Source organism: Charadrius vociferus, unplaced genomic scaffold (genome assembly GCF_000708025.1).
Source record: "Charadrius vociferus isolate BGI_N301 unplaced genomic scaffold, ASM70802v2 scaffold147, whole genome shotgun sequence".
NCBI classification, from domain to species: domain Eukaryota; kingdom Metazoa; phylum Chordata; class Aves; order Charadriiformes; family Charadriidae; genus Charadrius; species Charadrius vociferus.
The window spans coordinates 362,320-390,148 of NW_009649570.1; the positions used below are offsets into that span (position 1 = coordinate 362,320).

Consider the following 27,829-nt stretch of genomic DNA (forward strand, 5'->3'; position numbering starts at 1 on the left):
TCAAAGTTGTATTTTTTCAGACATGATTTCCTCTCCCGGAGCCTTTACTGATTGTTTCTTTCTTTTCTTCTTGATTTTTATTAATCTTCTTTCACCTTTTTTTTTATTGAATCCTAAAGGTAAAATGAAGAAAGTAAGATTAAGTGCTGTACGACTAACACATCCAAGATTATCAGAAATAAGAGACAAGTCTTGCTTTCAAGGGATATTCATTAAAAAAAAAAAAAAAAGAACATTGTCTTACCTAAAGTCTTCATATGCCTGACCAATGCCAAGTTGTCTTATTTCTGTTCTTGTACACTGTACTTTACTGTCCATCTTTCTCTCTCTATCTCTGTCTCTCTTCTGATTTCCATTTTCACTTTTATAGGACTTTCAAGCATCACATTATACCAGGCCAATACTGACTACCAAAAGATGCACGAATGTTTCAGCCTGCATAATATTTACCTCTTAGGATAGTCTGTGGCAGTATCGCTTCTCATACCTTTCTTGCAGATCCTCAAACATGACTTTCTGGAGATGAAATTATTTTCATTCCCACCGCAACCACTGTAGCTGAATGGGTGACATCTTCCAGTTGAGTAGTTGTAGAAAAATCTTAACTCTTTGGCTCTACAAAGTCCTCTGTCCATAGGGGTCATGCACAAAGAAGGGATAGGGGGTGGTTCTAGAAAGACCGAGAAAAACAAAGTTAGAGACAACACTGCAGTTTACCAGTTTTCTATTACATCAATACGGTATATGATATTTGAAGGTTACGGAACTCTGAAATTTACATGAAATTTAATGGCAAATTTATTTCTGCCCTCCTGAAAATCCAGCATACTTTACATAAACATCTGTCTTTTTATGATTTAAGACAGCAAAAGCTTACCTAAGAGCAAGGTTTATTTCCTATATATTTAGTGATAAAATTGCCATTTCTGTGATAGGAGATAGCATTCAAATTCAATTAGAGAAGTTTCAAGTGAAGTATTTGTAGAAAGAGAAGTGAAATAAATGAAACTCGAATAGGTTTTAAAACATCATAAACATTTATGATAATTACTGAAGTGATTTTTCTTAAGTACTGCTAGGCATTCTGAAATCAAACAGAGGTAAAAGTACGCAGCATTTCCACTGTCAGATTCAATACCTTAATATTGGGTTTGTGGTATGAATACAGAAAGCTTGACCTGAGTAACAGAAGTTGGTCTATTGGAAAACACTGAGCAATTATCAAGAAATAGCTTGTAAATTGCAAAATAACAAAAGATGGAACGTGAAGAATAAGTGCACAAAGTGACCGAGATGCTGGTGCTTTAGTGCTGCTGTTAGGTTTTTACCATTCCAAGGAGCAGGCTGATGGTTTGTTTCTTCAGTGTCGCTGCAAGTGAGAGTATGAGAACTGAACCACTGGAAGATGAACCTCAGGTGTCCGAAGTACCTGGGCACTGCAGCAAGTTCAAGAAGCAAATCCGTGCCAGAATTCCCAAACCTGGAGAAACTCCATCATCTATCACCCTGGAGTGACCCGAACAAAATCAGAACTGACACAATTGCTGCACAGGATGCAGGAAACTGAATGGGAGCCATTTTATCAACAGTTATGAGGGACCCAAAGGATCACCCTTTTTCTTCAAGAAGTAGCAGAATTGAGATAGCTGAGATCTGAATGCACAAATGGAAGTATGAAGCTAGTCAAATGGCTTCTTGAAGCTACGAAGCCAGGTAGAAGTGGTTCAGAGGAAAAACAAAGTAAAAATTTTAGGGGATAATCTGCGTTACAACAGAGCAGAAGACATCCTGTTGTCACAAAAGCGGGAAGCAGAGGAGTTGCCGAAAGCAAGAAGTTATGAATTAACTTGGGAAATTCAAGAGGCTGACAAGAAGATATCCAAAAAGGACATGATGCATCTTACTTGTCTTACACATATTATACCTGCTGAAAAAGGTTCATCTGTGAAGTATAATAGTTGAACTGGCATGGTGAAAAAGTATGAAAAATTGCTGGGGAAAAAAATAAAATGATGATTTATGGAAAGCTAAGACAGCAGAATGAAATTAATATATTTGAAGCTGTATTAGCAACATCATACTATACAAAAAGAATTCTGAAATGCAAAAAACTTAGTCACAAGTTGGTTTTTCAAGACAGAATAAGTTAGTTTCAGATTATAAAATGAGCACTACTTAACTTGTTTTTATAGCTGTGACATTACTGTAAGAGTAAGGTTCACTCTGGATCAAGAGGAAGAGCCCACAATGTGATACGATTTATATTAAGTCTACTGTTTTATTTATAATGAAGACGGTAGTTAAATTAACTAATGCAATGCTTTTGGTACTGCTCTAATTGAGAACTCTTGTGCCTGGAACTAATTTCATCTCACTGTAGCTGGAAAGGATGTTAGCTTTCAAAGCATATGTTCAGCAACATTAAGAAAAAATGCTTGCCTATTTTAACCTGATAATTTCAGAACAAAGCAGAAAGGCTTGCCAGGGATGAAAGGGCCAAACAGCATAAGTTTCTCAAATATACAACAGAATGTAAATGTATTCTTTGTAACATAACTTACTTATCTGGTATGTAGAATTTTCCAGAGACTTCAGAGTCCCCTCATGAAGGAGTTCTCATGACTGTAAGCTTTAGGGGAGCCATGGAGCCAGTGATGTGGTTACTGATGAATAAGGACTACCTATGTACATATAATGCAGCTGGCAGAGTGGCATCCAAATGCTATTCAAAATCCTTCTTGCACTCTTTCAAAAATTATGTTGTTGTTTGTGTAGATTATTGGTGGATACATGCCCCAGATACCAAACACTATTCCTGTTCATCTTCAAAATATCTGCATATTCTTTACACTCACAGAAGCAACCAGCCCATGAAGAAAATATCTTAATTTTGCCATATAAGAACCATTTTTTTTCAACAAAACAGTATACTACAATAAAAATTGAAATGACATCATGATTTCCTGCCCGCTGAGGGTCATAAAAATTATGAATTTGTTTTAATATACTGATCACTAAAAGACCTGTTAGCTTTAAGTTACTGTAAACATAAAATATGTACTGTGCCATGCCCAGCCCAACATCTGTGTTGGCAGGACAATCTATAAGCCAGTATGTTAACACAGTCACTGGGAGCATTAGAACCAGGTAAGTTTTCTCTATTCAGCCCCAGCTTCTAATGCTGTACTTGGGTATATGGTGTTACAGTAAGTTTACATATTTTTCTCAGTGATCAAAATGTTTTATCTCCTGCTTTTTTTATGAAGAAAAGAGAAAGAGAAAGAAACAAATCCCACAACCTGCAAAACTACACAGAGAGGAAAGGGTACACACTGAAAACAGTAAAAGAAAATAGTAATACATGTCCCACTATCAGAATTATTTTCCCCTAATCTAGTCCTTACAAGTCCATGAATTACAGATGTCAACTTTATTGAGAGACTACTTCAGATAGAAATGCTGGTTTTAACTCTACCTTTTCCACAATTTAGATTACATTTGAACATTATTTTTTTTCCACAGTGCAAGTAGCATTACTCGTGACATTATATAACACAATACATGTTAACATCAATTGGATCATAAGAACATAAAAATTAATAAGTGTTATTACATTCTTTCTAACTTTTTTTATCCATGGAACTATACAGCCTATCCTACGCCTTTGATGCAATTTCTACAGAAATCAACCAGTTATTTGCACTGACAGCAACAGGCCTTGAGACTCCAGCTTCATCCTTGTGTTCTATTCTGTTTCTCCAAAATATCTGATTTAAACAGATTTTCAATATTCAATAGCAAGCTCACAAACTTGGATTTGCTATGTATATTATTTGCCAAATATATGGAACATAAGTCAGGTCATGAACAGGTATGGGAAAAAAGAATTTACAATTCACAGAGGCAAAGGACAAAGGAAAGTTTCCAAGCTGAGTTATTCAAACATTTCCAGGTGTAAAGTTTTCTTCTGGAAAATGCTGGTACAATGAAATACAAAGTTCTGTTCCCCAGAAACATGGCAATTCCATCAAAAACTTCTCAAGGAAATTAGACCTTGGAACCCATCTTCAATGGAGCTTGGGAACTAGAACTCTGGCCACTAGCTCTGCAGGAGCTTCTCAGATGTGTTTCAGGCTTTACATCAGCAAAATACAGCATAGCCCTTTCTGTTATCTTGTCTTTCTGTTACTTCTTTTTCTTAATGATGCAGATGTTTGGACTGATTTTATTTTGGTGAGAGAGTAAGACCAAAAACTGCAATATTTGATTTTTTTTTTCTGAAAAAATATCTAAACTAATTATATGAAATAAGCAGTAGATAAAAAAAGGCCATCATTCTCACCTATAAAAAGACTACTGTATCTTACCCTTCACTACCACCTAAACAACCTTTAAATGTGTATGGTTTAAGACATAATTATTACAATACAGCCTTTTCTTGAATCCCAGACACCTCCCCTCTATGGTGTGAACAGATGACATGATCATACTTCAAATCTCTGAAACATGCATATTCAGATATAGACTCATTTATAAAAATAATCCCAACAATAATCATTATCCCTCAGGCTGAGCTGGGGTTGTGTGACAATGAACTGTTAATTCATCACAGTACAAAAGAAGTTTGAAAAGATCTCGGTGAGCTGGACGAGAAACAATGCTTCCTGCATTCTCTTTCGCTAGACACAGGTGCATGACATTTGTAAAGTTTCAGCTTTATTGCCAGATTTTTGATATAGGCGGACCTCAGTATCTCATTTCTGGTTTCAGCAAAGAGAAAATAAAAGAATCTTCATGTAGACAAGCTATTACAAAAATAACGAGTCATTTGCACTTGACAATACTCTATAGGTATAAATTGGTGCAGATCCATTATAGCGAATAGAACTGTGTCAATTTATATCAGCAAAAGATATGTCCCTGACTTTGAGAAGTAATAACAGAAGCTGCCTCTGTGTGCCATTCCAGATTTACCGAGTTGAAAATTGCTTTTTGATCCTGCATCCCACTTAGCGAATGCAGAGTATAGCACTTGTAATTTCCTAACATAGATCACTACGTATAATCTAAAAATGAAAGGTTGGATTCTTGGCTTCACTTTCTCTTAACTTTCCCAGAATAAAAGTTAGTTTAGGTCTCGCAGCAGAGTAAGACCAGAACAATCTTCACGCTCTGCAGAAAGTTCATAGCTGAGACATAGCACTAGAAGTTTCATGTTTATATACAGGGGGAAAAAAATGTTTCTTTTGTTTGGCCACAGAAGAGTTCAATTTTCTGAAGATCAAGAACTTTGTTGGAAATCTATTGATCTGATATCATTACAGAGTTATACATACCACCAATAATATGTATTTTTTTCTTGAGATCAAGATGAAATAGCATTTCAATTGTGAGGTAAGGTATTCTGTAAAAGACAACTCCTTGCAAAATTGTTTTTTAATGGTGGTCATGTATTTAAAAAAATGAAGATGCATAGCCACACCAATATGCATGCAAAATAGATGTTACAGTGGCAGATTTTGCCCCTGCTAGAGAAGATGGGCATCAGCCACTCCACCCTGAACAGTCCATCCTGACTTCATATGTGCACAGCCAGATTCTTGTCCCTCACTGAGAGCTGTGGGAGTCACCATGCGTGTTTGTACAAGATGGCTCTACCTTGCAACTTCAGTTTACACCTCTACATCTAGTAACAGCAGGACTGGAGGCTATGCTCTTCGGAGAAATCAGCTGTCGGTTTTGGCCCTACCCTTTCCTCCTCCCATACTGAAACTGCACAGAGCACAGGATTTTAGCCCATCCCAGCAGCCTGGAAGGTACAGACTGATAAACAGAATGGCAGCAGGTGGCTGCACGGGGCAGGATAGTGCAAGACAGACAAAGGTAATACAGTAGGGAAGAACCTGTGGGGTCTTTCCACTGAAACACACTGGTCCTTCCAAGGTCACGTTTCTTACCCAACCCATCCAGCTACACCGACTCCACCCACACTTGTTCCCCAATCCTTTCTTCCATGGACTTTCGAGTCTTCTCTTTCTCTTACACTCACCTCTCCCTCCCAAAATCTGCTCTACCAGAAAATTCTCTATTGCTGACACACCCAAGAACCCTTCAGTTTCTTCTAAGAAAACAGAGTGAATCATGCCCCTTTGCTTGTATAGATTAGTTGTTTTGAGAATTTGGAGATGCCTATTATGAGTAAAAACCTTCAGGAAACGTGTATGCTCTTATGTCCCTAGACTTATTAGCAGCCCTTAAATCATACAGATATTTGTCAGTGAAATAACTTGCCAAAAGCTTCACTGTTTTATATTCAGTTTTTTTAATAACAGAGTGCATTGATGCTTTGTATGTGGTAAACAAACAATCCAGCTATCACAGAAACTTACCTCAACTCAACAGTGCATGTGGATCATAGTGCAGGCAAAAAAAATAGAATACAACACACATTCCATCTTTATTAGACATATCATTCTAAGCAAAGAGTACAAGAATGTTATCCTACATGCCCATTATCTTACAGAACATATTAAAGACAAAAACCTTAATGAATTTGTAAGCCATCACTCAGTGCCCAAAAGTACAAGTAAGTGTAAATGCAAAAAAGCAACAGAAATGCTTGGTAAGAACGCTCAGGCTTTTCCCAACTGTTTCTTGTTTCCTCTTGCATAACTGTGGATCATAAAAATGACATGCCTCAAATTCAGTCACCCTTTACAGTGTGAGCAAGTACCAGCAATCTATAGTGGACAGCCTCCAGCTGTAGAAACTCTTAAAACCTATCACTCTACAGTGAAGGTCCAGATTCTCATCTGCATTATAATACATAATGCAAAAATACCTTGAAGCAGACACAAAATTAATTCATGCTTATTTTGATTATACTCAAACCAAGGATTGAGTTTAATATGGCCCTACTGAAAAAAAAAAAAAAAAGTAGTATTATGCTAAATCTATCGTGCCGCATTCCAAAATCCAAATTATGGTCCTTATTTAACAGGTCAGAGGAGCTTTAAATCAGCTGCAAATTAGATCCCCACAAAAATACTAATTTTGACTAAAAGAACTCTTCATCACTGCTTTTTATCTTTAAATTTTTGTATTTATAAGACCTTCAGGAAGCACACACTTTCAGAAGATTACAAGATATGGTCTGTCTTCCACTTTCTAACATTTATTGAAGATCTGCAAGTAGCAATATATTTCTTTGCTTTGACTTTCTCTGCTTATCAAAACATTTGACATAGATTGAAGCCCACTCTTTAGTCTCAGATATGTTGGAGAATGGGCGGAAATGGAAAAGCAATCCAGAGTGCATATAAAAGACTGAGAGATAAGAACTGCAAAATCTTACCAAAAAAAATGGGAAACTGGTTGCGCTCCTCCTTTGAGGAACTACTGTTCAGATTGTTGGACTTCTCATTTTGAGCAGTTGGCAACAAGTTGACTGAAGGGAAAAAAAGTGAAACAGTAAGTGATGGATTATCTAGACACAGTGAAGCTCTGAAAATAAGCTATGATTGGTACCCGTTTGCCTTACTCCATGCCAGTATTAAAGAAATACTGCCTTTTAGTGGTATAAAGTCCCAAAGACATAGGAAACTGATGTGCTGAAGCAACTTTGGGATGGATTCTTTTTTCTTCTTTAATTTTACCAATGTAAGATTTAAATCAAACATGGTTTGGTAAGGTTATTTTTTATATCACTAGCAGACATTCTAACCTTTGCAATTGTAAGCCTTTTTCAAAATGTGTATTACTGACAACAAAACAGCTATGGACCTGGTTTTAATATTACTGAATTCACTGTGCTTATGTATTTCAACTTCAAATAAACAGGAAAATGCGTGGACAAGCCAAAGGGTGTCTGCATTAAAAAAGCGTAACTATGAACAGCAAAAGCAAATTCTTACCAAAGATCCCAGGAAACTGGTTGGGTTTTTCCTCTGGGGAACTACTGTTCCCAGTGTTAGGATGCTCTTCAGCTGGAGCAATTGGCAATAAATTTGCTAAAAGAGAAGTGAAAGGAAAACAATGAGGAAAACCCACATAAAACAATTCGTATCAATGATTCAATATCACTCAGGTAAAAACTTTGATCTATTTAAACCATGGCAATGGCCCCTAATCCTCTCTTTCTTCTTGGGTACTCATACAAATTTACACGAAGGTGTTATTTCAGATTAAAGTCAGGGAAAAAACCCCAACATTCTGCAACTTTTAGTCCAGAAGGTCAGAAGTGGAATCAGAGGCCATGAAGAAATGCTTCAGCAAAGGTAGGGGAACAGCACAGGGCTTTACATGTATATCTTTAAAACATATCTTTTAAAAAGAACCATAGTGGGTCTTCCCTTTTCTAAATGTGAATAAGCTCAAGTTCCCCTTGCCAAAACGACTGATTATGAAACAGTCCTGGAAAAAGACCCACCAGATATCAGCAAGACAAAAGGGTCTGGAGGCTCTGGGTTGGACAATGTATTAGTCCTATGAATAAAAATAAATACTTTGTGAAGGGGAGAGGAGTTATGAAAGTTCCTGTATTCTGATATACAACAATTCATAGGAACTAGTAGGATGAGGAAGTGGATGAATGGTCAGTCTGAATGGCTGTTTTGTAGCCTGAACTGCACAGCTAAATCATTCCCAAGTGAGGGACAGGTTTCCATGATTCTTTGGTGGGAAGCTAGCAATGCACAACAAGGAAACAGTAAAACCAGAAATGCCTACATTGGCACCTCTTTTCAGTCCAAGACTTGGTTTGAAAAGAGTATATTCAGATGTATGGGGTAAAAAAAAATAAAATATTAACATCTTATGATATTATAAAGCCAAGTAGCAGGCAGGTTTTAGATTATAGAAAAAGATTTATGTGGCTGTAACCAGAATAGGTCCATTTCTCCATTCCCTGTTGTTATAATCTCTATTACTGTAAACTCTCTGCCTTCTTCAATGTAGGTATCAATATTTTTATAATATATTTCAAACCAAATTTCCCCCCTAGAAAGTGTATTTATAAAGTCTTTCCCCTAATGGCAAGTTTAATGGAGAAATGTGACGCTCTAATGTCCAGGTATGGCCAGGAAACAGTACTCATTGTGGACCAAATCCCCTCTTTATTTGAAATTGATGTTATTTTAATTACCTCATCTGTCTGTATTGCTTCTAACATTCTGTTTCAAATTTTAGATCACGTTATTTGTTTCAACTTAGATATCTTAAATAGGATGCAGATTTCTGAAAATTAATACAGTGTTCTTTCTTACAGAAACAGGTTTAATATATATTTTTCAGGGAGTTGTAGAAAAGACATATATGCAAGCAACTAACTGTCATGAGAAAAGTAAAAAAAGTAGGAGTCCTGTAATATTAATTAAAATCAATAGTACCTACCAGTTTTTTTAGTTTGTTCTTCATTTTTGTATTTTTATTTAAAAAAAAATATATAATTACTGTTAATTTCAGATATAAATTATTGCCACCTCAGGGTACCCCAAGTTGTCTTTTCTTAAAACACAACACTGTTTATACAATAATAAAATTAAGAATAATGAGGACAACAACTTACCATTGCCTTGGCAGATAGTCTGGCATTCTTCCAAATTCTTGAAGTTGTTTTGGTTTCCTAGGCACCCACCATACTTGAATACTTCACATATCTTTGTCTCTTTGTTGTAGAAATACCTGGAAAAATAGCCTCGGCAGATTCCAGGGTCTTTGTCATGAAAGCAGAAGTTGGGCTTTTCTACAAACAATGGTGAATGATGAACAGGGTGGGGGAAGAGGGAAAAAAAATAAAATAAATCAACATACATTCCAAGACAATAATAGAACTGGAAGTTTATAAAATAAACCTGTAACTTTGGACTAAAGACCAACTGTAAAATATCTGCTGCTTTATTGTACTGCTTTTGTTCTATATATAACACTGCTATATTATGCTGGAGCATTATAGGGATATTTTTATTGCTTTTTTTCCTCTTTTCAAGTAGCCAGTAAATTACAGTTTAGAAAATAAGGACTAATGAGCCTTTAAGTGTCCTCCTACATTGAAGCTCTAAGAGGAAAATTAGTTTTTAGTCTGAATTTAAACAAGACTTGAATCTCAGCTGGATCATTTGAATCTAAGTACACACTGTTATTTATATGGGTTTTTTTAGTCAATGTTGATGTGAAACATACAGAAAGTAATGTTAAAATAGAAGGAAAAAGGAAATAGTTTTTTTTAAAAAAAAAGAAAAAAATCTAAAAATGCATTTTGTCTGGGACAGTCTACTGCTATAAAAGGATACAGGAAACTGGGAGACAGAGCAGCTATATAATTTTTCAGTCCCAGTTCCTAGTTTGCAATCAGTAATTACAATATCAACCAAGAAAAAGTTAACAAATGAATACTGTGTAATTTGACTGAATATCAAGGCGTGGTATCATCTCTTCTGGCAGAGAAGAAAAACACATAGCTCTACGTTAATCCCCAAATGTCAATTTCTCACCATATTCAATTTTTTCTCACAATTATATTCTCAAAAGAAAATCATGGAAACAATAATGAAATATATGTGGAGGTATTCTCAAATTCTTGCTAGTAGATACTTTGAAATATGATTCTTGACTGAGCTGACTTGCAGAGAAAAGTGTATTTAGCCATGATATAAGACAACCACATCAGATGTGACACATACAAGCCTCCCTTACCTGTGAAACTTAATAGAATATTGAGACTAAAACAGCATGCAGAGGGTGTCATTTTAATAAAAATGACTATAGAACAATTAAGTTGAAGTCCCTAACATTTTTGGAGTAGATTATGGAGTTGTGAGGAAGTTAATCCTATTACATCTATTTTAGCCAAGTATCTATGCAAAGTTACTGCTAGAACAAGAATATTACTAAATTCAATTGATGCACATAATATATTTATATAAAACATTATAATAGCTCATAATTAGTGTTTTTCCAAGAAATAATTGTCAATATCTTGTATTTCAATTATTATAAATCTTCATGAACATCAAAAATGTAAAACTCAAACCATTAAAATGTTCTTGCATAAAGAGAATCAACTATTTTAAGCACTCCTATATAGCTTAATTTTGATTTTTCACTACAAATTGCATTCTCTGCCAGTAAGTATATGTATCCTACAGTTCAGATATTTCACGTTTCTCACTATTCAAATGCAGCACCTATTGTTGTTCACAGATTTACAAAACTCAGTTCACATAGACCAACAAATACGAAAGGCACGACCAAGGCATACGATATGTTTTCAGCTATGTAGACAGATGGCAGGCAAGAATCTACCAGAGTAGTATCTATTCCATATACCATCTACTAGGAGCTCAGAGACAGTAGGAGATGATACAGAAACAATTCTTTCATCAAGCATTGCATAATATTGGGAAATAATAGAAAAACATTATTAAATAGAAATCAACTGAGAAAGTAAGGCAGAAAATGATAAGGCTGTGTAAAGCAGACAACAGGATTATGACTGATTCTTAAAAGCAGCTGCTCTTCATTCAGAAAATCCTTATATTAAAATGGTTCTTGCAGAAAAAGGGAAATTATGTCCAAATAAGTTGAGCTCACAGCTAACTTTTATAGCCACTTTTGAAGAGGGAGGTCATGAAGGCAATATAATCCTAACTATACAAACTAGTATTATACTTCTAAATGCCATGTCTTTCTCCAGAGACTCAATATTCAACATTACATTACTGGAAACAATAGTAAACATGTGATGACGTTGATGATAGCCATGAGCTGAATTTAACAGGATACGTTCTGTTTTGTCATTTGTCTGAACTCGGGTCAGACCTTGAAAGAATTAGTGCCAAACATCTTCAGCATCTGTGGAAAATCAACTTTAGTAACTTCCATAGCATAGAACCACAATTTTTCTTTTAATGCATTAGTAATAGAAAAGACAGTAGACAACAGGAAAAGAAAACCATCATCTTAGTGTGAAAATATTCAAGAATATCATTCTGCAAAGATAAATTATTTAATTAGTATATTTAAAAATGTATGTGCAAATATTGGTATTTCGGTGAGGAGTTAAATGCACACCAATTCAAGAAGAAGCAAGTGGAAAGAGGGGTAAGGGAAGGAGGGTCAGCAGAGAAAGATGAACTGACTTGTGAAGAAATTTACTCGTCTGTATTTGTGGAACTCTGGTTGCCAGCACAGGGCCAAATTCAGATAAGTCTCTGAGGTGGAAAGAGAGGGTGGTGTGGAACAGGTCTTCACAAGCTCTATTGTCAGTGTGGAACTTAAATGTCCTTGTTGGGAACATAGGTTACCTCAATAGACCAACAGTGCTTCAGACCAGTGATTCTCGGTACTTAAGCACTGGCTATTTAGGAAGTCTGGGTACCAAGGCATTTAAATTTCTGTAAACTGTCTGCCCCTTCCCAGGAGTGGGAAACATGCCCCCGTGCTTAACAAGTAATTAGGGGATCTGCCCTAACCTCTGCTAGCTCCTACACAGGCAATGCTTGAAAAGTTCTGTTTCAGTGATTTTTTCCCTATCTTTGCTAACAGTGGAGGAAGCATTTAGATCAGTCTCAAAACACACAAAAAGAGTTTCATATCATGGCTAATCATATAATGCTTGAATCTCTGCAGAGTCCTCCTTTTCTCTGTATTGAAGAAAGAGAAAAAAAGCATCATGATGTGTTTATTTTGGCAAGAAGAGATTGCAGCTACTATGTTCAGTGACCACAACTGTCCTCAAAGTCTTTGAGGAATACAGAAGATGATGATTAGGAGTAAGAACTCACTTCAGAGTGACATTCTTGATTTTACTCGGAGGTAGCTTGGAACCATACATAAAGAGTTTATCAAAAGAAGCTAAATCCCTTATCATTGTACGAGTCTTAGGTTACTATGTAAACATAATTACCTTTCCTAATTTTTGCTAACATCATCTTCCGAGGCAAATCTGCAATATAAATAAAAAGAAAAGTATTTAGCAAAAGCAGACTTGTTAAGTCTCACATGTGATACCAGGGTGCTTAGCAACGACCATGAGCACTGAGGAGGAAGAATACAACATCTCTTCCTCTTTTTTCTTTTCTTTGTTAAAGAAGTGGCACAAAAGCTTGCTGTGGAGGACTGAAGTATCATTTCCTTTGTATAAGACCTGCTATATTGGAAACTTGAGCATATGGAAAGTACTGGCATCAAATTATGCCACTATTGAATTGAACTGAGAAATTCCTCTTCATGTTACTGGAATAAGAATCCTGTATTATGTAATCTTACATCTTTAAAAGAGGAGTAATTAGCAGACTTACTTAACCCAACTGCTGTAGCTACTGATACTGCTAATAGCTTCGGAGCTGATCTAGTTAGCAATAAAGACCTCTGTCATGCCACCTAATTCCCTTTGCTTTGCTGTGCTATGTAGTGTTTCAGTAAAGCGTTCATTACGCTGTTTATGATATTAAAGCCCACTCAGCCAAGTATCTCCAGCCATCTTTAAGGCAGTACAGACGACAAACTTGTTTGCACTGTTCTTTTAATGCCTGACCAGGAGTGATGAAGTTGCTATTGGCATTTTTAATGGAGGAGCCTGCGTTTTATTGTACTTGCTCAAGAAGCTACATATCTGAATTCAACCCCACATTCCTTTTCAGCAATTGAAAACAAACTCGAAGTAAATCTATCAGGTAGAAATCCTGTCATGATACTTTTCCCTTCCATCTCTAAGACAATGCAGCTGGCATCCTTAAAAAAAAAAAAATATTTAAAGACACGACACGCACTTCAGAGTGACATATCATTTGTTTGAACATTTTTCCAGTGCTTCCTACTAGTAGGAGGCTGTGCCTTCAGCGTTTGAATCCGTGACCTAAACCATGGACACTCACATCAGGCCATTTCACTAATTTCACTGAGCTGTCCCCTTCAAGCCAAAATCAGCAATCATGCTTTGGCATATGATCTCTACTCTTCTGGCACAGGACAGGAAGAATTTGTTGTAAGTTTACACAGGCCTAGAATATTTTAATCTTACTACCATGTCAGCAGTGTCTTTTTGCTTCTGGTTTCAGTCAAAAAGGCAAATCCACAGCTGAATTAATTTCCTCTTTGTAAACAAACTGTATTTCTGAGTAGATCTACTGTGTAAATAATAGACATCAGAATTGCTGTCATGTCCAGAACCTTTTATCAGTAGGTATTTTCCCAGCTTACAAGCTTAAGTAGCCTAAGATATATATTCACTGCCTTGAAAATTAGGACATTTTTGCTAGTGGTAACATTTCTGATTCTACTCACATCCAGTAAACAATGGAGCATATAGGAAAAATCCTCTTAAAAGTATTTTCTACTTGCCTGAAGTGGTGAGTATGTGGCACAAGAAACAAGAAATGCAGCTGATTTCTAGGAGACGAGTCAGAACTTGGCATCTTGAATCTGAACACTGTCTTGGAGAGTCTTGGAGCGGCCAACCTCTAGTTTGGTTCTCTGAACTCTCTTGTACTGACTTTAGCCAGTTCTGGGAATTACTCACTGCTGTCTTTGATGGCTTATTCATTCAAAAATTTTTAAAACTTGCTCTGATTTAAGGAACCTGGCAATTCAGTCATGTTGGCTCATTTATTCTTCTATTTGTGCTTAATATTGGAAAATCAGACACTTTGACTATTCACATTATTTCTTTTGGATTTGTGTATATAACTTCCCTTTAGCTTATTTTTAGCAATCATCTTCTTCACATTCTTCACAGTGATAATTGTCTGAGTATCTCTTAGCTTTTTCTTTCTTTTCAAGCATTTTCCTATCACTCATACTGTCTTTTCAGTCTGATTTCTACAGTTACTAAATAGTGATCTTCCTGCAGTAATAAATACTGGAAACATTAAGTAAGATGAATATAACCATATACCGCAGGGCTGCGCAGACAGAAACAGATTTAACAAATAGAACCTACTGAATTATATTCTTTTTTTTTACTGAATTATGTTGGCACAAGCAAGTTAACTTATTATCATGGCTGATGGTCAACAGCGTACTGTGTGTGCCACCAAACCTTTTTATCTGCTGGTATTCATTCAAAGAATACAGAAATAACGAGCCTTTATTGCTCCAGTTTCTCATCGCAGATTCAACACTTGCAGATTCTTGGATCACTCCTGTTTTGGATGAGATACTGGCAGCTGCAGTCCTGCAAACAACCCTGCTCCAAGCATGGCAAAAATGCTGTGGGTTGAGCTGAAACCCAAAACCAGATACCAGATGTAAAGTACCAAAAGTCAGTCTCGTGACAGAAAAAGAAGAGCTATCTTCACATCCTAGATCCCAGGTCGTTCTGACACTGAATGCTAATCAAGAAAAATAACTTCCTAGTTTTTGTCTTGAAATATTGTATTTGTTAAATTTTGCAGACCCATAACTAGAAACAGATTAATCACAATTTTCTAAACAAAACACTGTAGAAGTGAAGAAAATGCCTTCTAAGGAAGGTTGTTCTCTTAGAATGACATTGTCAACATTCAATTTTTAAACTTATATGTATGTATTAAGTCTGGCATTCAGCTACAAGTTTCGTTAATTTCTGCGCTGAAAATTCAGTAAATATGGAAAGAAACTTTTAAGCTGTTGTTCATAGGGAAAAAAAATCAATTTGATCCATGATACAAACTTAGGACTCATGAAAGCTATATGACAAAGGAAGAATTTTATGTCTAGAAACACCATTTGTCAGATAAACAGACAATTACTATTGAAAATATCAATGCCACGATTTGAATAATTTTTAACTCCTTAACTCCTTAAAATGATATTAATTTGTCTTGAATGCTCATGGAAATATCATCATTCACTTCTGATGGAGATACATCTTCTGCATAACCATACAGAATAAATAACGTTAATTAATACTGAAAAATTTGCCCCGGTTGGATTAAGTAGAGGAAGGACATCAGCTTCTTTAGTCAGGGGTACTGATTAGCAAATGCCAAATGTGAGTATTTTACACCCGGTTTGGCAGGTGTAAAACCTTTGGCAACCGTAAAACCTTTGGCAACCTTCAGCCCAAGTTGGAAGCCTTTTAAGCCTCAGTCACTACATCCCTACCTTCTCTACTAACAAGCACTAAAACTGGCATATTCCGGGTCCAGAAAATGACCCAGCTGTAGAGAAATCAGAATTATCACTTAGACCTTGATACAAGACATCTGAAATGTGTTAATGATTACAAGCTCTGCTATAACCAGCACAAAGCTATTTGCTCTCCTTAAAACTCGTAGGGTTCAGTTCCTGAACAGCCAGAACTTATGATAGGACAATTTGTAGAAATGTAAGAAGAAAATATGGAAGGCAGAAAAGGAGCAAAATCTCATTTTCATGTTAGTTTTGTATAATGGTTAAGCACAGCCCTGACCTTCCGTTCCTCCATAATGATTTTCTGCCATGTTTGATTTTCTGCCAAGACCTGTCATCTGCTCCTATTCAGTAGTTTCTTATGAAGATCTAAGAACATATTACTTGAATTCTATCTCCCTTTTGTTTCTATTTTTTTTGCTCAGGTGTGAAGAATTCAAGATACACATAGTATAGTCTAGAGAAAGAACAATATTGTAAACAGCTTTTATCCTAACTGATTTCTAAAGACACAAATACAGGTACATGAGCACCAAAATAATAATCTGCACTTCTAGTAATATCTGAGACTTCAACATGAAAAGAAACTGAATCAGTGATGTAAGGGTTCTTGCCCTTCTCAGCCAGTTCAATGGAAGATGGCTTAAGACCCAATTCAGATCCAAGTAGGACAGAGTTTCATTGACTTCATGTGTGCTTGCACTTAGGGCAAGATGTTTATGTTCAGGAAGATGCTTTTTCCCTATATCACCTCTTTTTTGACTTGAAATGCTAGATTATGTTATGTAGTAACCAAGGAATTACGATTTTTATATCATTTTTCCTCAATGGAATGTCATTTCAAGATATACCTTATTTTAATATCATTAGTACTGCATTTACCCACATATGACTCCTGAAAAACAGAGCAAGACTGTGACGGATTCTTGCCACTACTCCTGTGGACCACATCCAGTCTCTGAGACTCATGAGTGGATCTTGCCAGAAGACATCAAAAGATAAGTTTCAAATTAAGCCTTAGAGTAAAATGCACTAAAAAACCTGCCATTCGTGATCTGTTTTCATTTTGACAAGTTGTTAGTGAAGTTTCATAATGTTTTTTCCAGCCTGATAGTTTTATAATTCTGCAATTGTTTCAAAGTAAAACATAACTGAAAAATAACTGAAATCTCCTTTCATTCTAAAATTTCAGGTTCATATTTGTGTGTATTTTTTTTTTCTTTTGAGTGGATTGTCTATAGTACCAGGTACAATAAGAGAAATGTATGGTGATACCAGCAGATCACAAAATAGGTGTGAATAGTAAATAATGCCTTGATTTGGTGTTTAGAAAGTAAATAAAATGCATGCAGTCTCCTCACTGTAAAGATCAAAGGGATCAAGACCAGGGATACATGTTAGGAAGGATGGGAATTCCTCTGTTGGCTGTTCTTCCAATATCTTCTCACCACTGAAACTTTGTGCTCACGTACAACACATTAGGCTAAATTTTGCTATTATTTATACATACAGTCCCATTGAGGCCTTGTTCCTTTCAGCCACACTATTCTGGCTCACTTTGTGCAGGTAAGAAAGCAACCCTGTTTTACTCTGTAAATCGTAAACACCATTGACAATTGTCATGCTAGAAATGTATAAGAAATGTAAATACTCACTTATTCTTTCCCTCACTGAGGCTGGACTGCATACAGAGGGACAAAAGTCTGATCCAAAGAACTGAATTACAGACTTGAGAAATTCACAAAGCCTATGCTGGATAATGACGTGTGTTGCTGGTGCATTGGTTTGTATTCAAACGAATCATTTTATCACATAAACACATCGGGGAGGAAACACCAGCTACCTATATGGATGGCTGAAAAGCAGTATAAGGAAACAGAACCTGCAACATCTTTTTAGTAACTTTACCTTTCCTTTTAAACCCCTGTAACTATTTGAAAAACTTGTTCAACCTTGTGGAAGAGTTAATAAATATTAAGACTATATAATATAGTATCAAGACAATATAGTTCATACAGACGGAAGAGAAGAGGTTATACGTACTGGTCAAGTAAATGCCAGACACGCTGAGCTGTACTTCCTGCTCTGATTCTAACACAGTCTATGCACTTCACTTATTTTTCTGTCACCTTACCACCTTTCTTTTTCTGTCAGTAAATGGAAGATAATAAATTGCTTATTTGCAATACCTGGCTTATAGGTATGATCAGTTAATGTTTGCAGATTCTGAGGATTAGAAGCATTATAACTAACAAACATTAAAGTGTTACTTAGGGTAATGCGCACATCAGCACCAGCCATTACTCTGACACCAGGATGGGAGACGGATACTTACCCTTTGATGTCTAGAATAAATTTGGTGACACAATTCGTAGTAATCTTTATCAGGAAATACAGATGTGTTGTGAAACAGATAATGTAACAGATTTAAGGTCTGATCTAAATACTACATAGATGTGAATTCTGGAAGGGATGAGAGGTGGCTAACAGAGACATTTATATTTATTACAGACAAAACATGATGCTATAAATCAGCTTGTCTTATATATGTATATTGGGTCAGAAAACGCAAAGAAGCTTCTGAAATCAACTTTCTCATCTGAAATTTCTGGAAGCATTTTTGGTAACATACATAAACTTGCTGTGCTTTAAAGTGACCTATGCTAATTCTGGAAGGTACAAACTTATATTCTGCAAACTATCTCAGTGCCTGTAGCACAGTGGCAGATTTGCAGTTTCACGGAAAGGCCCAGGACTAGAATAATTTATGAAAACAGGGAAAATGAAGTGACACCTACCAAGATCTGCATAGCAGTAGGGTGCTATGAGGGCACATCTCTAATAGGCAGGAGAGATTAACAATTTTCATCCAATCATGTTGCACATACTCAGAATAACCTATAAACTGTTCTCCACTGCAGGATTGCCCAGCATCACTGCCTTGAGCTCAGTAACAATAACCCGTTTTGCTGCTGGGCAAGGCATATGTGACAGAAAAGTACCTTCTAGTGAGAATGAATCCTTCTATCTTACTTCAAAGTCTAAATAAATGAACATCCAATATATGAATTCACTTGGGAAAAAACCCCAGATAGTTAGTATACTAACTGAGGGTTATCGTACACCTTTGAGGAGCTCTTTATTCTGGAATTTTCTTTCTATTTCTACTGTGTGTTCCCCCCATTACCTCCCTTGTTATCACTTCCTGTTTACACAGCCAGACACATTCCATCTAATTCCCATGAAAGCAAGATATACATTAGGTATCCAGAGGAAACCGTCAATAAGACTTTTAGAAACTTCAGTCTCTAAAAATACGAACTTGTCAAATTTCTAGCTCCACTGGCATTGGCCAGTCTTAATTTTAAGAATCTTCTAACATTCATACACTCCTGTGAGGAACAGAAGTTGGTTACTTACACAAGGCTGAAAGCCTTAGTTAATTATAAGAACTGCTTTTAATAGCAAAACCAGCATTCACAAGGCATTTTCTGTGTATTCTTCTGTGTATCGTATTTTGGATCTCATTTTTCTCTTTCTAATGATTAATTGATGAGGTTTCAACACAACAGATCTTTTATGACAAACAGCTATAACTGAAATTTTTAATGAGAATTATTTACTACTGTATTTCTAATTATGTTGAATCACAGCAGGTCTCTAAGAGTTTGGACAGCCTGTATCAGCCTCTCAGTGAAGGAGAAACCTGGGACCAAAAATTGGGTTCAGATACTCTGAAAGCAATAAAGAACATCTCTGCTGCCCACCAGGTTAGCCCAGCCTCAAAATCAACTTCACTTTAAGAACTCATTCAAAACAGGGCTCCAGCTAGAAAATGATCTTTCTTGTATTGGTCTTTCTATTCCACAGGTCCAATAAAAAAGTCACACATCTTTCCAAATCCTGACTGTTTGCTTGCATAATGTAAAGTAATTCAGATGACTACAACATAGTATAATACTTGGGAACATAATTAGAGGTACAACATTACTGCATTACTGGAAACTGAATAGGACCTCTACTTCCAAAATTCATACAGTTTGTGGGTGAGAAATAACAAATGCAGATAAAGAACTGGTAGGAGGTTAAGAGAATGGGTACTGGCCTGTTACCCCACACTTCTTCTGACATTCTTCCAGCGTTAGAAAGTTGTTCTCATTGCCATGGCATCCACCATATTCAAACATTTCACACTCACGGCTTTGAATATTGAAGTAATAACGTATATGGATTGCTTTGCATGGACCTTCATCAGCTTTCATGGCACAGACTGAATGTCCTAGTTTCAGTGGTGGCAAAGCAGCCCCTGTAATAAAGAGGAGCAGTAGAATAACTGTTACTAAGTTAGTTTGCTTCACTGCACAGCATAACTTCAAAATGAGATTGCTTGCGTCTTCTGCTCGAGAGGCACTGCGTAACATCTGGCTGTAAAGCTCTAAACACACTAAACATAGATGTAAAAAGAAAATCATCATCTGTATTGTAACACAAATTCCATTCAATCAAACCAAATGCGTAGTTTCAATTTTGAACCAAAACAGCTCGTATTTTAAACTTTAACTCATCATAAATCTCTAAATAGCTATGGATAGTGGCTCACTCACAGGGGCTAGCGAACAATTCTGAACAACAAATACATAGAGAAAATCCCAGCAGCTCCCAAAGACACAGTGACTACCCATGCATTAAAAAAAAAAAAAGTCAGAAAGAGGGTTCCTTGTGTGCTTTTCCATACACTTCTAACAGTGAACATAGCTCATAAAGACATCTCATAGCAAACAACGTGGGATGAACTAAGCAAGACAGCCCTGCAGAGGGCACCATTTCCCTAGCAGATCACGCGTTACTGGCACAATTGAAAGGTCATCATAATGTCCTATTTACCTTGATCTCACTGTTCTTGCATTAGAGCTTTCAAGAGCTAAGAAGTACACAACTAGAAAGTTAAGGTGAAAAGCAACCGTATCTTTCCAAATAGTGTCATTTCTATATCTTTCAATACACGTTATTAGTTCAGGGAATGTTTCATAAAAATTCTCATATATATTGTGAAGAATACTATCAAAGTTTTACACTGTCAGTGTCTATAAGGAAACATTGACTGATGACCCAGTTTGTGATACTGTTCCCTTATCAATACATGGTTTAATATCTTTTCCTGTTTTGCTTTTCCAAGGAACTGTTTACTCTAGCGGATTTTGAAAGCTTTACAGAGCTTGTGTGGTTGCAACAGCAGCCAGAAGAACAGACCTGAAATTTTTCATTCATTTTCCCAGAGCTAATCAGAACATCGATGTCTTTTAACATATATGCAAAAGTATCTGTCAGTGCTCTTTGCAGTGGCACAGGAAACAGGAGAAAAAAAAAGGATGAGGACAAGACTTTACATGATAATTGCACAGCTTACTACTACTAACTAGATTAAGTTTCCAGTTTTACTTAAACGAATCCACAAAAATCAGGCTTTACGACATTCTAAAAAGGAAATTAGTATGACTACTACCTACCTGCTCTGTGGATATCTAATTTTAACATGTAAAATTGGCCTTATTATATAATCTTTAAATGAAACACACAGTTGAGATAAATCCTCATAAATACTGAGGTCAATGGAAGTTTACCAATTTTATTCAATTTGAGCCTTTTAATAAATATTAAACTTACAGGAAAGAAACAATTTTCGGTAATATAATCTTTTAACTCATAATTTTTCAAGGATTTAAATGCTATCAACCTTTATTACACAACCATCAACACAAAAATTGTAGCACACAATTAGATATCCCCAAAATGGACAATTTGGGGTTAAAAACCAGATTAAGATGACTAATTTCAAAATTCTCATTAACTATTCAGTCCCTAAAATAGTTTGGGTCTGTCTCTTCATTAGTGAAATTATGTTTACAGACTTTGAAGTTAGCAAAATATACCTGAAAACATTATTGAAGACTGTGCAATAGGAAATGTAGACAAATTAAAAGAAACATTTTTAAGAGGTGTTATATTCAGTAAACTTCCTATGGAGCTCAGCTTGCCAAACAGACTTCTGAATTTTGTTTCTTGCCAGTTTCCTTATCTGGGTCTTCCATAATCCATGAAGAATTAGGATTTAAAAATTGCAAGAGATTCCAAATTGGACCTCAAAGGTCTGAAGTTGTCCAACAGGTTTGGGAATACTTTGGAAAGGACTTAAAAAGGCCCAACTTGAAAAGCTGAGAGGATATTGCATTGCACAATGAAACTTTGGAATTCCCCCACTCAGTAATAGGGAAAAAGCATCTTCAAAGCATCAAAGTTTTCAGTAACTTTTGGAATAACTCCTGAAATGGTAAATTCAAACATTCAGAGCTCCACAGAAACCAATCCAACTCAAATGTGGTTGGGGTGAAGGCTGGCAGCTGGTTTATAAACAGGTTATTGTCTTGGCACACAAAAAAGGAGATCTACGCAACCTGTGTCAGTGACCCAGTTCAGTCTAGGAGAGGTTGTGAAAATTTACTGGGTTTCCTAACTACTAGAATTTCAGACATGGGGTTATGTCAGCTCATGTTGCTTGCTACATTACTCGAAACCAATGTTGTGAGCTATCAAAACAGAAATACAGTGCAAGCACTGTTGCAAAACTACACAAAGATGATGGCTTAGTCAAGTTTATCTTAGGAATGTTCTGGTCTCACCTCCTAGCCTATTTCCCATCAAACCCACAGAACTAAATCATTGTTTTGTTTACCTCCTAAGGCTTTTCCTCCGCAGTCACAGTTAATACTGTCAGATGTACTGACATCTGCTGCAAACATATAATGACTATCTGTGTCACATTTTTTGGCAATCAGACATTTATTTTCCTAGGAACACTAGCAAGTTACCATACTTTGACTAAAATCTGTACCCTGTGAAACCCCCAGGGGCCAAAGCTTCTGACTTTGAACAATAACCAAGCCACTCTGAAGAAAGAAGTCTCAAAGGGATTAATGGGAACTGAATCATTTTTGTGTCTGGGAACACTGAAAAAATTTTTCCCCATTATTTTACACCTGGGAACACTTAACTCATACAGCTGATATAAAATTAGCTTTCCTTCTCAGATTAGAGCAGCAGATGAGAAGGCAAGCTTGAGTGTTCAGCCAGTAGATCGCATGGATACAAATCTGCCTGTACTCATTTTACGTGTGGAATATACCTTGAGAAAACTAATTCTCAGTATAAGGCCTCCTACTCTGCTCTTGAACACTGGAACAAATTACTCCTGCTACATTTTAGGTCCTGTGTGAAGAACACAGGATATGACATTTAGGGAAATTGTCTGTCAGGAAGGTCAGTGAATATTCTTCAATAGAAACATGGGAAGCTAAAACTGGATGGAATTTTAATGGAGTTTCTCATTCAAGTTTCGACATATTTCTATGGGATAAATACCTTTTCTGACAGATGTCCAAATTGTTCTTAAAAAAGTCCAGTGAAGCAAAATTCCCTGCAACGTGATGCAGCCCACTTCCAGGATTTCATTAGCCTTCTCACAAGACAGTCCTTTTTTGTAATATACAGCCTAAATATTCTTTATTACATATTATATCATTTTGTACTTTCTTCGTTGAATAGACAGAACAATTTAAAATCGTCCAGTCTTTCTTTCGGAAGGCATTTGTCTCCTCTTAATTATCCCTACAGTAAATAAACTCCCCTCTTCCAATCTTTTTACTGGCCTTGCTTTCTAACCCTCTTACAACTCTCCTTTGGATCTTTTCCTATTGGTCTGAATTACTGTTAAAGTGTGCTGCCCAGAGCAGAACATAATCCTTCACCTGAGGCATTACTGCTGCCAAATAGAGTGGAATAATTATCCTTTGATTTTTTTTTTTCTTAATACATGACAGAATTACTTGCCTTGTTTTACAAAAACATTGCATTATTTTTGTAATACTTTGCAACTTTCACTTACCCTCCAGCAAATATAACCTTGTTATATGGGTACTTCAACAGTTATTTTCTGCCTTATATTTATGAACACATTGGTTCTCCTTCTTATGTATAGTATGTTGCATTTGTCATTTTAAAAAGAAAGTTATTTTAATCCTCCACATTGGATCTGGCCCTGTTAGATATTTATTACTTATCCAATTCAGGGATCTGATCCAAATAAACTTAGCAAACCTATAGAATTATTCGACTGTACTACCCTAGACCAAGAAAATTGAGTTTGTTTTGCTAGAAATACATTCAGTGATGGTTACAGCTGATGCTCACCATCACACAAGAGTGATTACTTGACATACTAAAAATAAAATAAGCAAAGCAACACATCTTCTCCTCTCCTGGTCCTTGAATTCTTCATTTAATAACTTCATTACATCAGCTACACAGGTTTTCATAGCAGAAGGCACCAACCGTCCACTGCTTTCCACTCTATAGTTTCTGGAAAGTGCAAAGTAATGCTGATGAAATGGCTCACAATGAGCAGGAGTTCAGTGCAGATATTTTATGTCTGTACCTTCTTCTTCCATTCCTTCAGTCTTCCTACTTTTGGCAACTGTCAGGAACAGGATACAGGCCAAGGCTGGTCCTACACAGCACAGCCTTTCTCACTTTTGTTGTCATTCACACGGCAACTTTTGCAACTAAGACATGGCTGCTCAGCCACTATTAACTGTCATACAGTAATTTCATCGTGAGAGCTCTAATAATCTGCAATTAGTCATGCTGTAGCCCCGAGCGCATGGACCTTATATGATCAAGGTAAAGCAGCGTCATCACTTTACTTGTAAGCAATATAATATTGCAAAACCAGAAGTGGTGAATAATGTCTCTAATCCTCTTACATGAATACAAGTAAAACCAATACTTTTCCCCCTTGCTGTAGGCATAATACAAGACTCTAACTTGGCTTCCAGACTCCTAAGGATAATCTGCAAGGCTGGTTGTTAAAAATACATCCTTTTAATTAGAAAGTGAACTGATGTCTCTATTATACCTATGGCACAATAAATATGAAAGACAACAGTATTATTGCATAGTTGTTTTTCAGAACAGAACAATATTAATTAAATTAGGAAAAGAAAACTTGGTCAGGAATATTTCTGACTTTTTATGGGACATACTTTCTGGCTTTCTTTGCTTAGGTTATGGGTTCTCAACCTTACATGAGTTTCTGTGGTTATCCTTAATTATGAAGATATGCTGTCATTGTTCCAGGCTTTCTTGTAAATGTCTCTCTTTGATAAGTGATATCAACACTAAGCACCTTGTCACTAATGAATAGCTGTTTTTTCTCTCTCCGTCTTCGTCAGTTTGACAGCTTTCCACCCGCACACTGTTCAGGGCTCTTCCTACCCATGTGTTTCCTACCCTTTCTTTAAGCAGTCACATTTATTCTTGATAAAATTTCACATATGAATAAAAAGCACATTCAACTTGTGAGTCATTTTCTTCAGGCTTTGGAATATCAACTAAAGTGCTCCCAACCACATAAGGTATTATTACTGAACAGTATACATAAACTAGTTATATTTATATCTTTTATTTTTGTTATCACCCTTATTTATTGGTGGAAAAATGACAGTTTCTGCCAGATAAGAACAAACTGAGAATCCTTTTCATCCCATTGGATTTGGCTTGCAACCTTAATTTTTACTGTAATTTAAATACTAATGGTCAAAAATACCACTCAGATTCACAAAGCACTTGTACCCAATGTGATCCAAAAGTATGGCATTACAAATAATGGATGTACACAACTCATTTTTATCCTTTAATACTTGAAATTTATTCAATTCTAGGGTAAAATATGTCAATGTTTTATAACTATAACTCAGAAAATAAATGCTATCAGTGAAATTGCAGCCTACAAAATGTCTACAGTTAAATTCACTGAGAGCAGAAATTAACTCTTAAGAAAGCACAAATATAATTTTAATTAGCAACATTCTAATCATTTCACAGAAACAGAGTACTGCAAAAAAAATTTTTTGTAAACGCTTCAACTGAGTCTTCAGTAGTCACCAAAACAGGGTCCTAGTTTAATTTCTCAGCATCACATTTGATTTTTTTTTTTTTACTTTGGAATACATGGCCAAAAGTTCAGAACTCTTCCTCATACTAAATAGGTTACTAGTTATATAATCTTAACCGACTAGCTGTAAAATAATAAATCATAAAATAATGCCCAATAAAAAGACTATTTAATTTCCTTGAGATTATTTTTTATTGCCTTTTATAAACAAAGTAAGTAAATAGAGGCAAAAGATTTCTTGTTCTGTTGATGAAGTGGGTTATTGTAACAAGTAAGACAATCTGACCTTCATAAACTGGAAGCTTAGGCTAAGGATGTTTACAAAAGTAAGAGTTGCAGTGACTTTGCCCTCAAACAAGAGGGGAATGTATGTACTACAGGGCTAAAGAGAAACAAATTTATTCTGCATGAAACAGTCTTGACTACACAACCATTCTAAACATATGCTTAATGTGGAGCAGCACATATCTTAAACTGTAGTGACTAATTGTGACCCCGTCCTAAAGCACCAGCTCCGTTTGTACTATAGCCATGATTGAGCACAGTTAATATTTTTGTCTCAAGGAACACTGTTGCAAAATACTGTTAGAGAGAAATAATCTGGATGGAAATCAGACAAGACATGAGCAGATTAAACAGAGTGTCAACATAAAAAAAAAAAAAATTCCCCTTAGCTGCATTCCCAGTTAGGCTTCAAAATCAGGCCTGTAAAACGGGAGAAGTATTCACTCCATAGTTGTCTGCAGCTTAAGAAAGAGATCACAATTTTGTACCATTTTCTCAAAGGAAAGAAGAATATTTTCGTACAGTCCAAAAAGCGTTCCCCCTCATCTGCTTTCTTAAAATTTTGGGGGAGGAAATTAAAATACCTTTCACAATGATATCCAGTATAGAAGTTTGATACACCTTACTTAATTTCAATGTACTGAAGGTAAATAATGATCTTAAAATGGTAAGAAGCCGAGAACCTCCCCAGTTCCAACAGTCGCACTTTTGACATTCTTTTTCTTAACAAAAATCTCTTTCTAGCTGGTGAGTTTTTATTTATCCAGCAATATCAAACCACTTGGGGCTATACAAAGAGCTGCTTCAAGGCCCAGAAAAACAACTAGAGCAGCAATTGCATCAACTTTAGACCAAACTTTGCAAATTAACTATAACTCAGAGAGCTCTGCACAGGACAGAGTAACATCAGTCTACACTGTTATTCATTGTGTTTCTGCTCCATTTGCATGGAGAGATAAAACTTGAGTTTACCAGCTCTATGTTCTTTTCCCTAAACACTGAACTTTTCCATGGGTCCTAAAGCAAAGCTTTAAGGGAATAATCTTGATATCTAATGCAATGTTTGATTAGGATTAGAAGTTCCAAAAAGCATGGGGAAGAGAAGCCTTTATAGAAGGCAATTTTGCTAGAGCTTGATGCAACATTCTGAGCATCTCCCTGTTAGTTAGAAACCAGTGTATTTTTAGCTTAGTTCCACTTTCGAAAGTTTCCCAGAAAAATTCTCAGGTACAGAATTACATCTACAGTGCATTTTAACATTGTGGGTTTTGTTATTTAAGATAGTTTTATGCGTTATTTTTGTAACTTCTTACCCAGAACATCCTCCTCTTCGCCGTCATCTAAATCAGTAGTTGCATGTTCAGTGATACAGACAAACAGCAAGATCAAGGTTAAAGGTAAGGAACATCCCTTCTTTCTTCCTTTCAT

The 27,829-nt window shown here is 36.1% G+C and overlaps 1 protein-coding gene across 1 annotated transcript; it reads right to left on the minus strand.

Moving 5' to 3' along the window:
- TFPI (tissue factor pathway inhibitor (lipoprotein-associated coagulation inhibitor)) lies at window positions 1-27,829 on the minus strand. Its single transcript, XM_009890125.1, has 8 exons — window positions 27,715-27,829; window positions 20,216-20,416; window positions 12,905-12,943; window positions 9,566-9,742; window positions 7,914-8,009; window positions 7,355-7,447; window positions 488-670; window positions 1-113 (listed from the first exon to the last, which is right to left on the minus strand). The coding sequence occupies exons 1-8, from the start codon at window positions 27,827-27,829 to the stop codon at window positions 1-3; spliced, it is 1,017 nt and encodes a 338-aa protein (XP_009888427.1).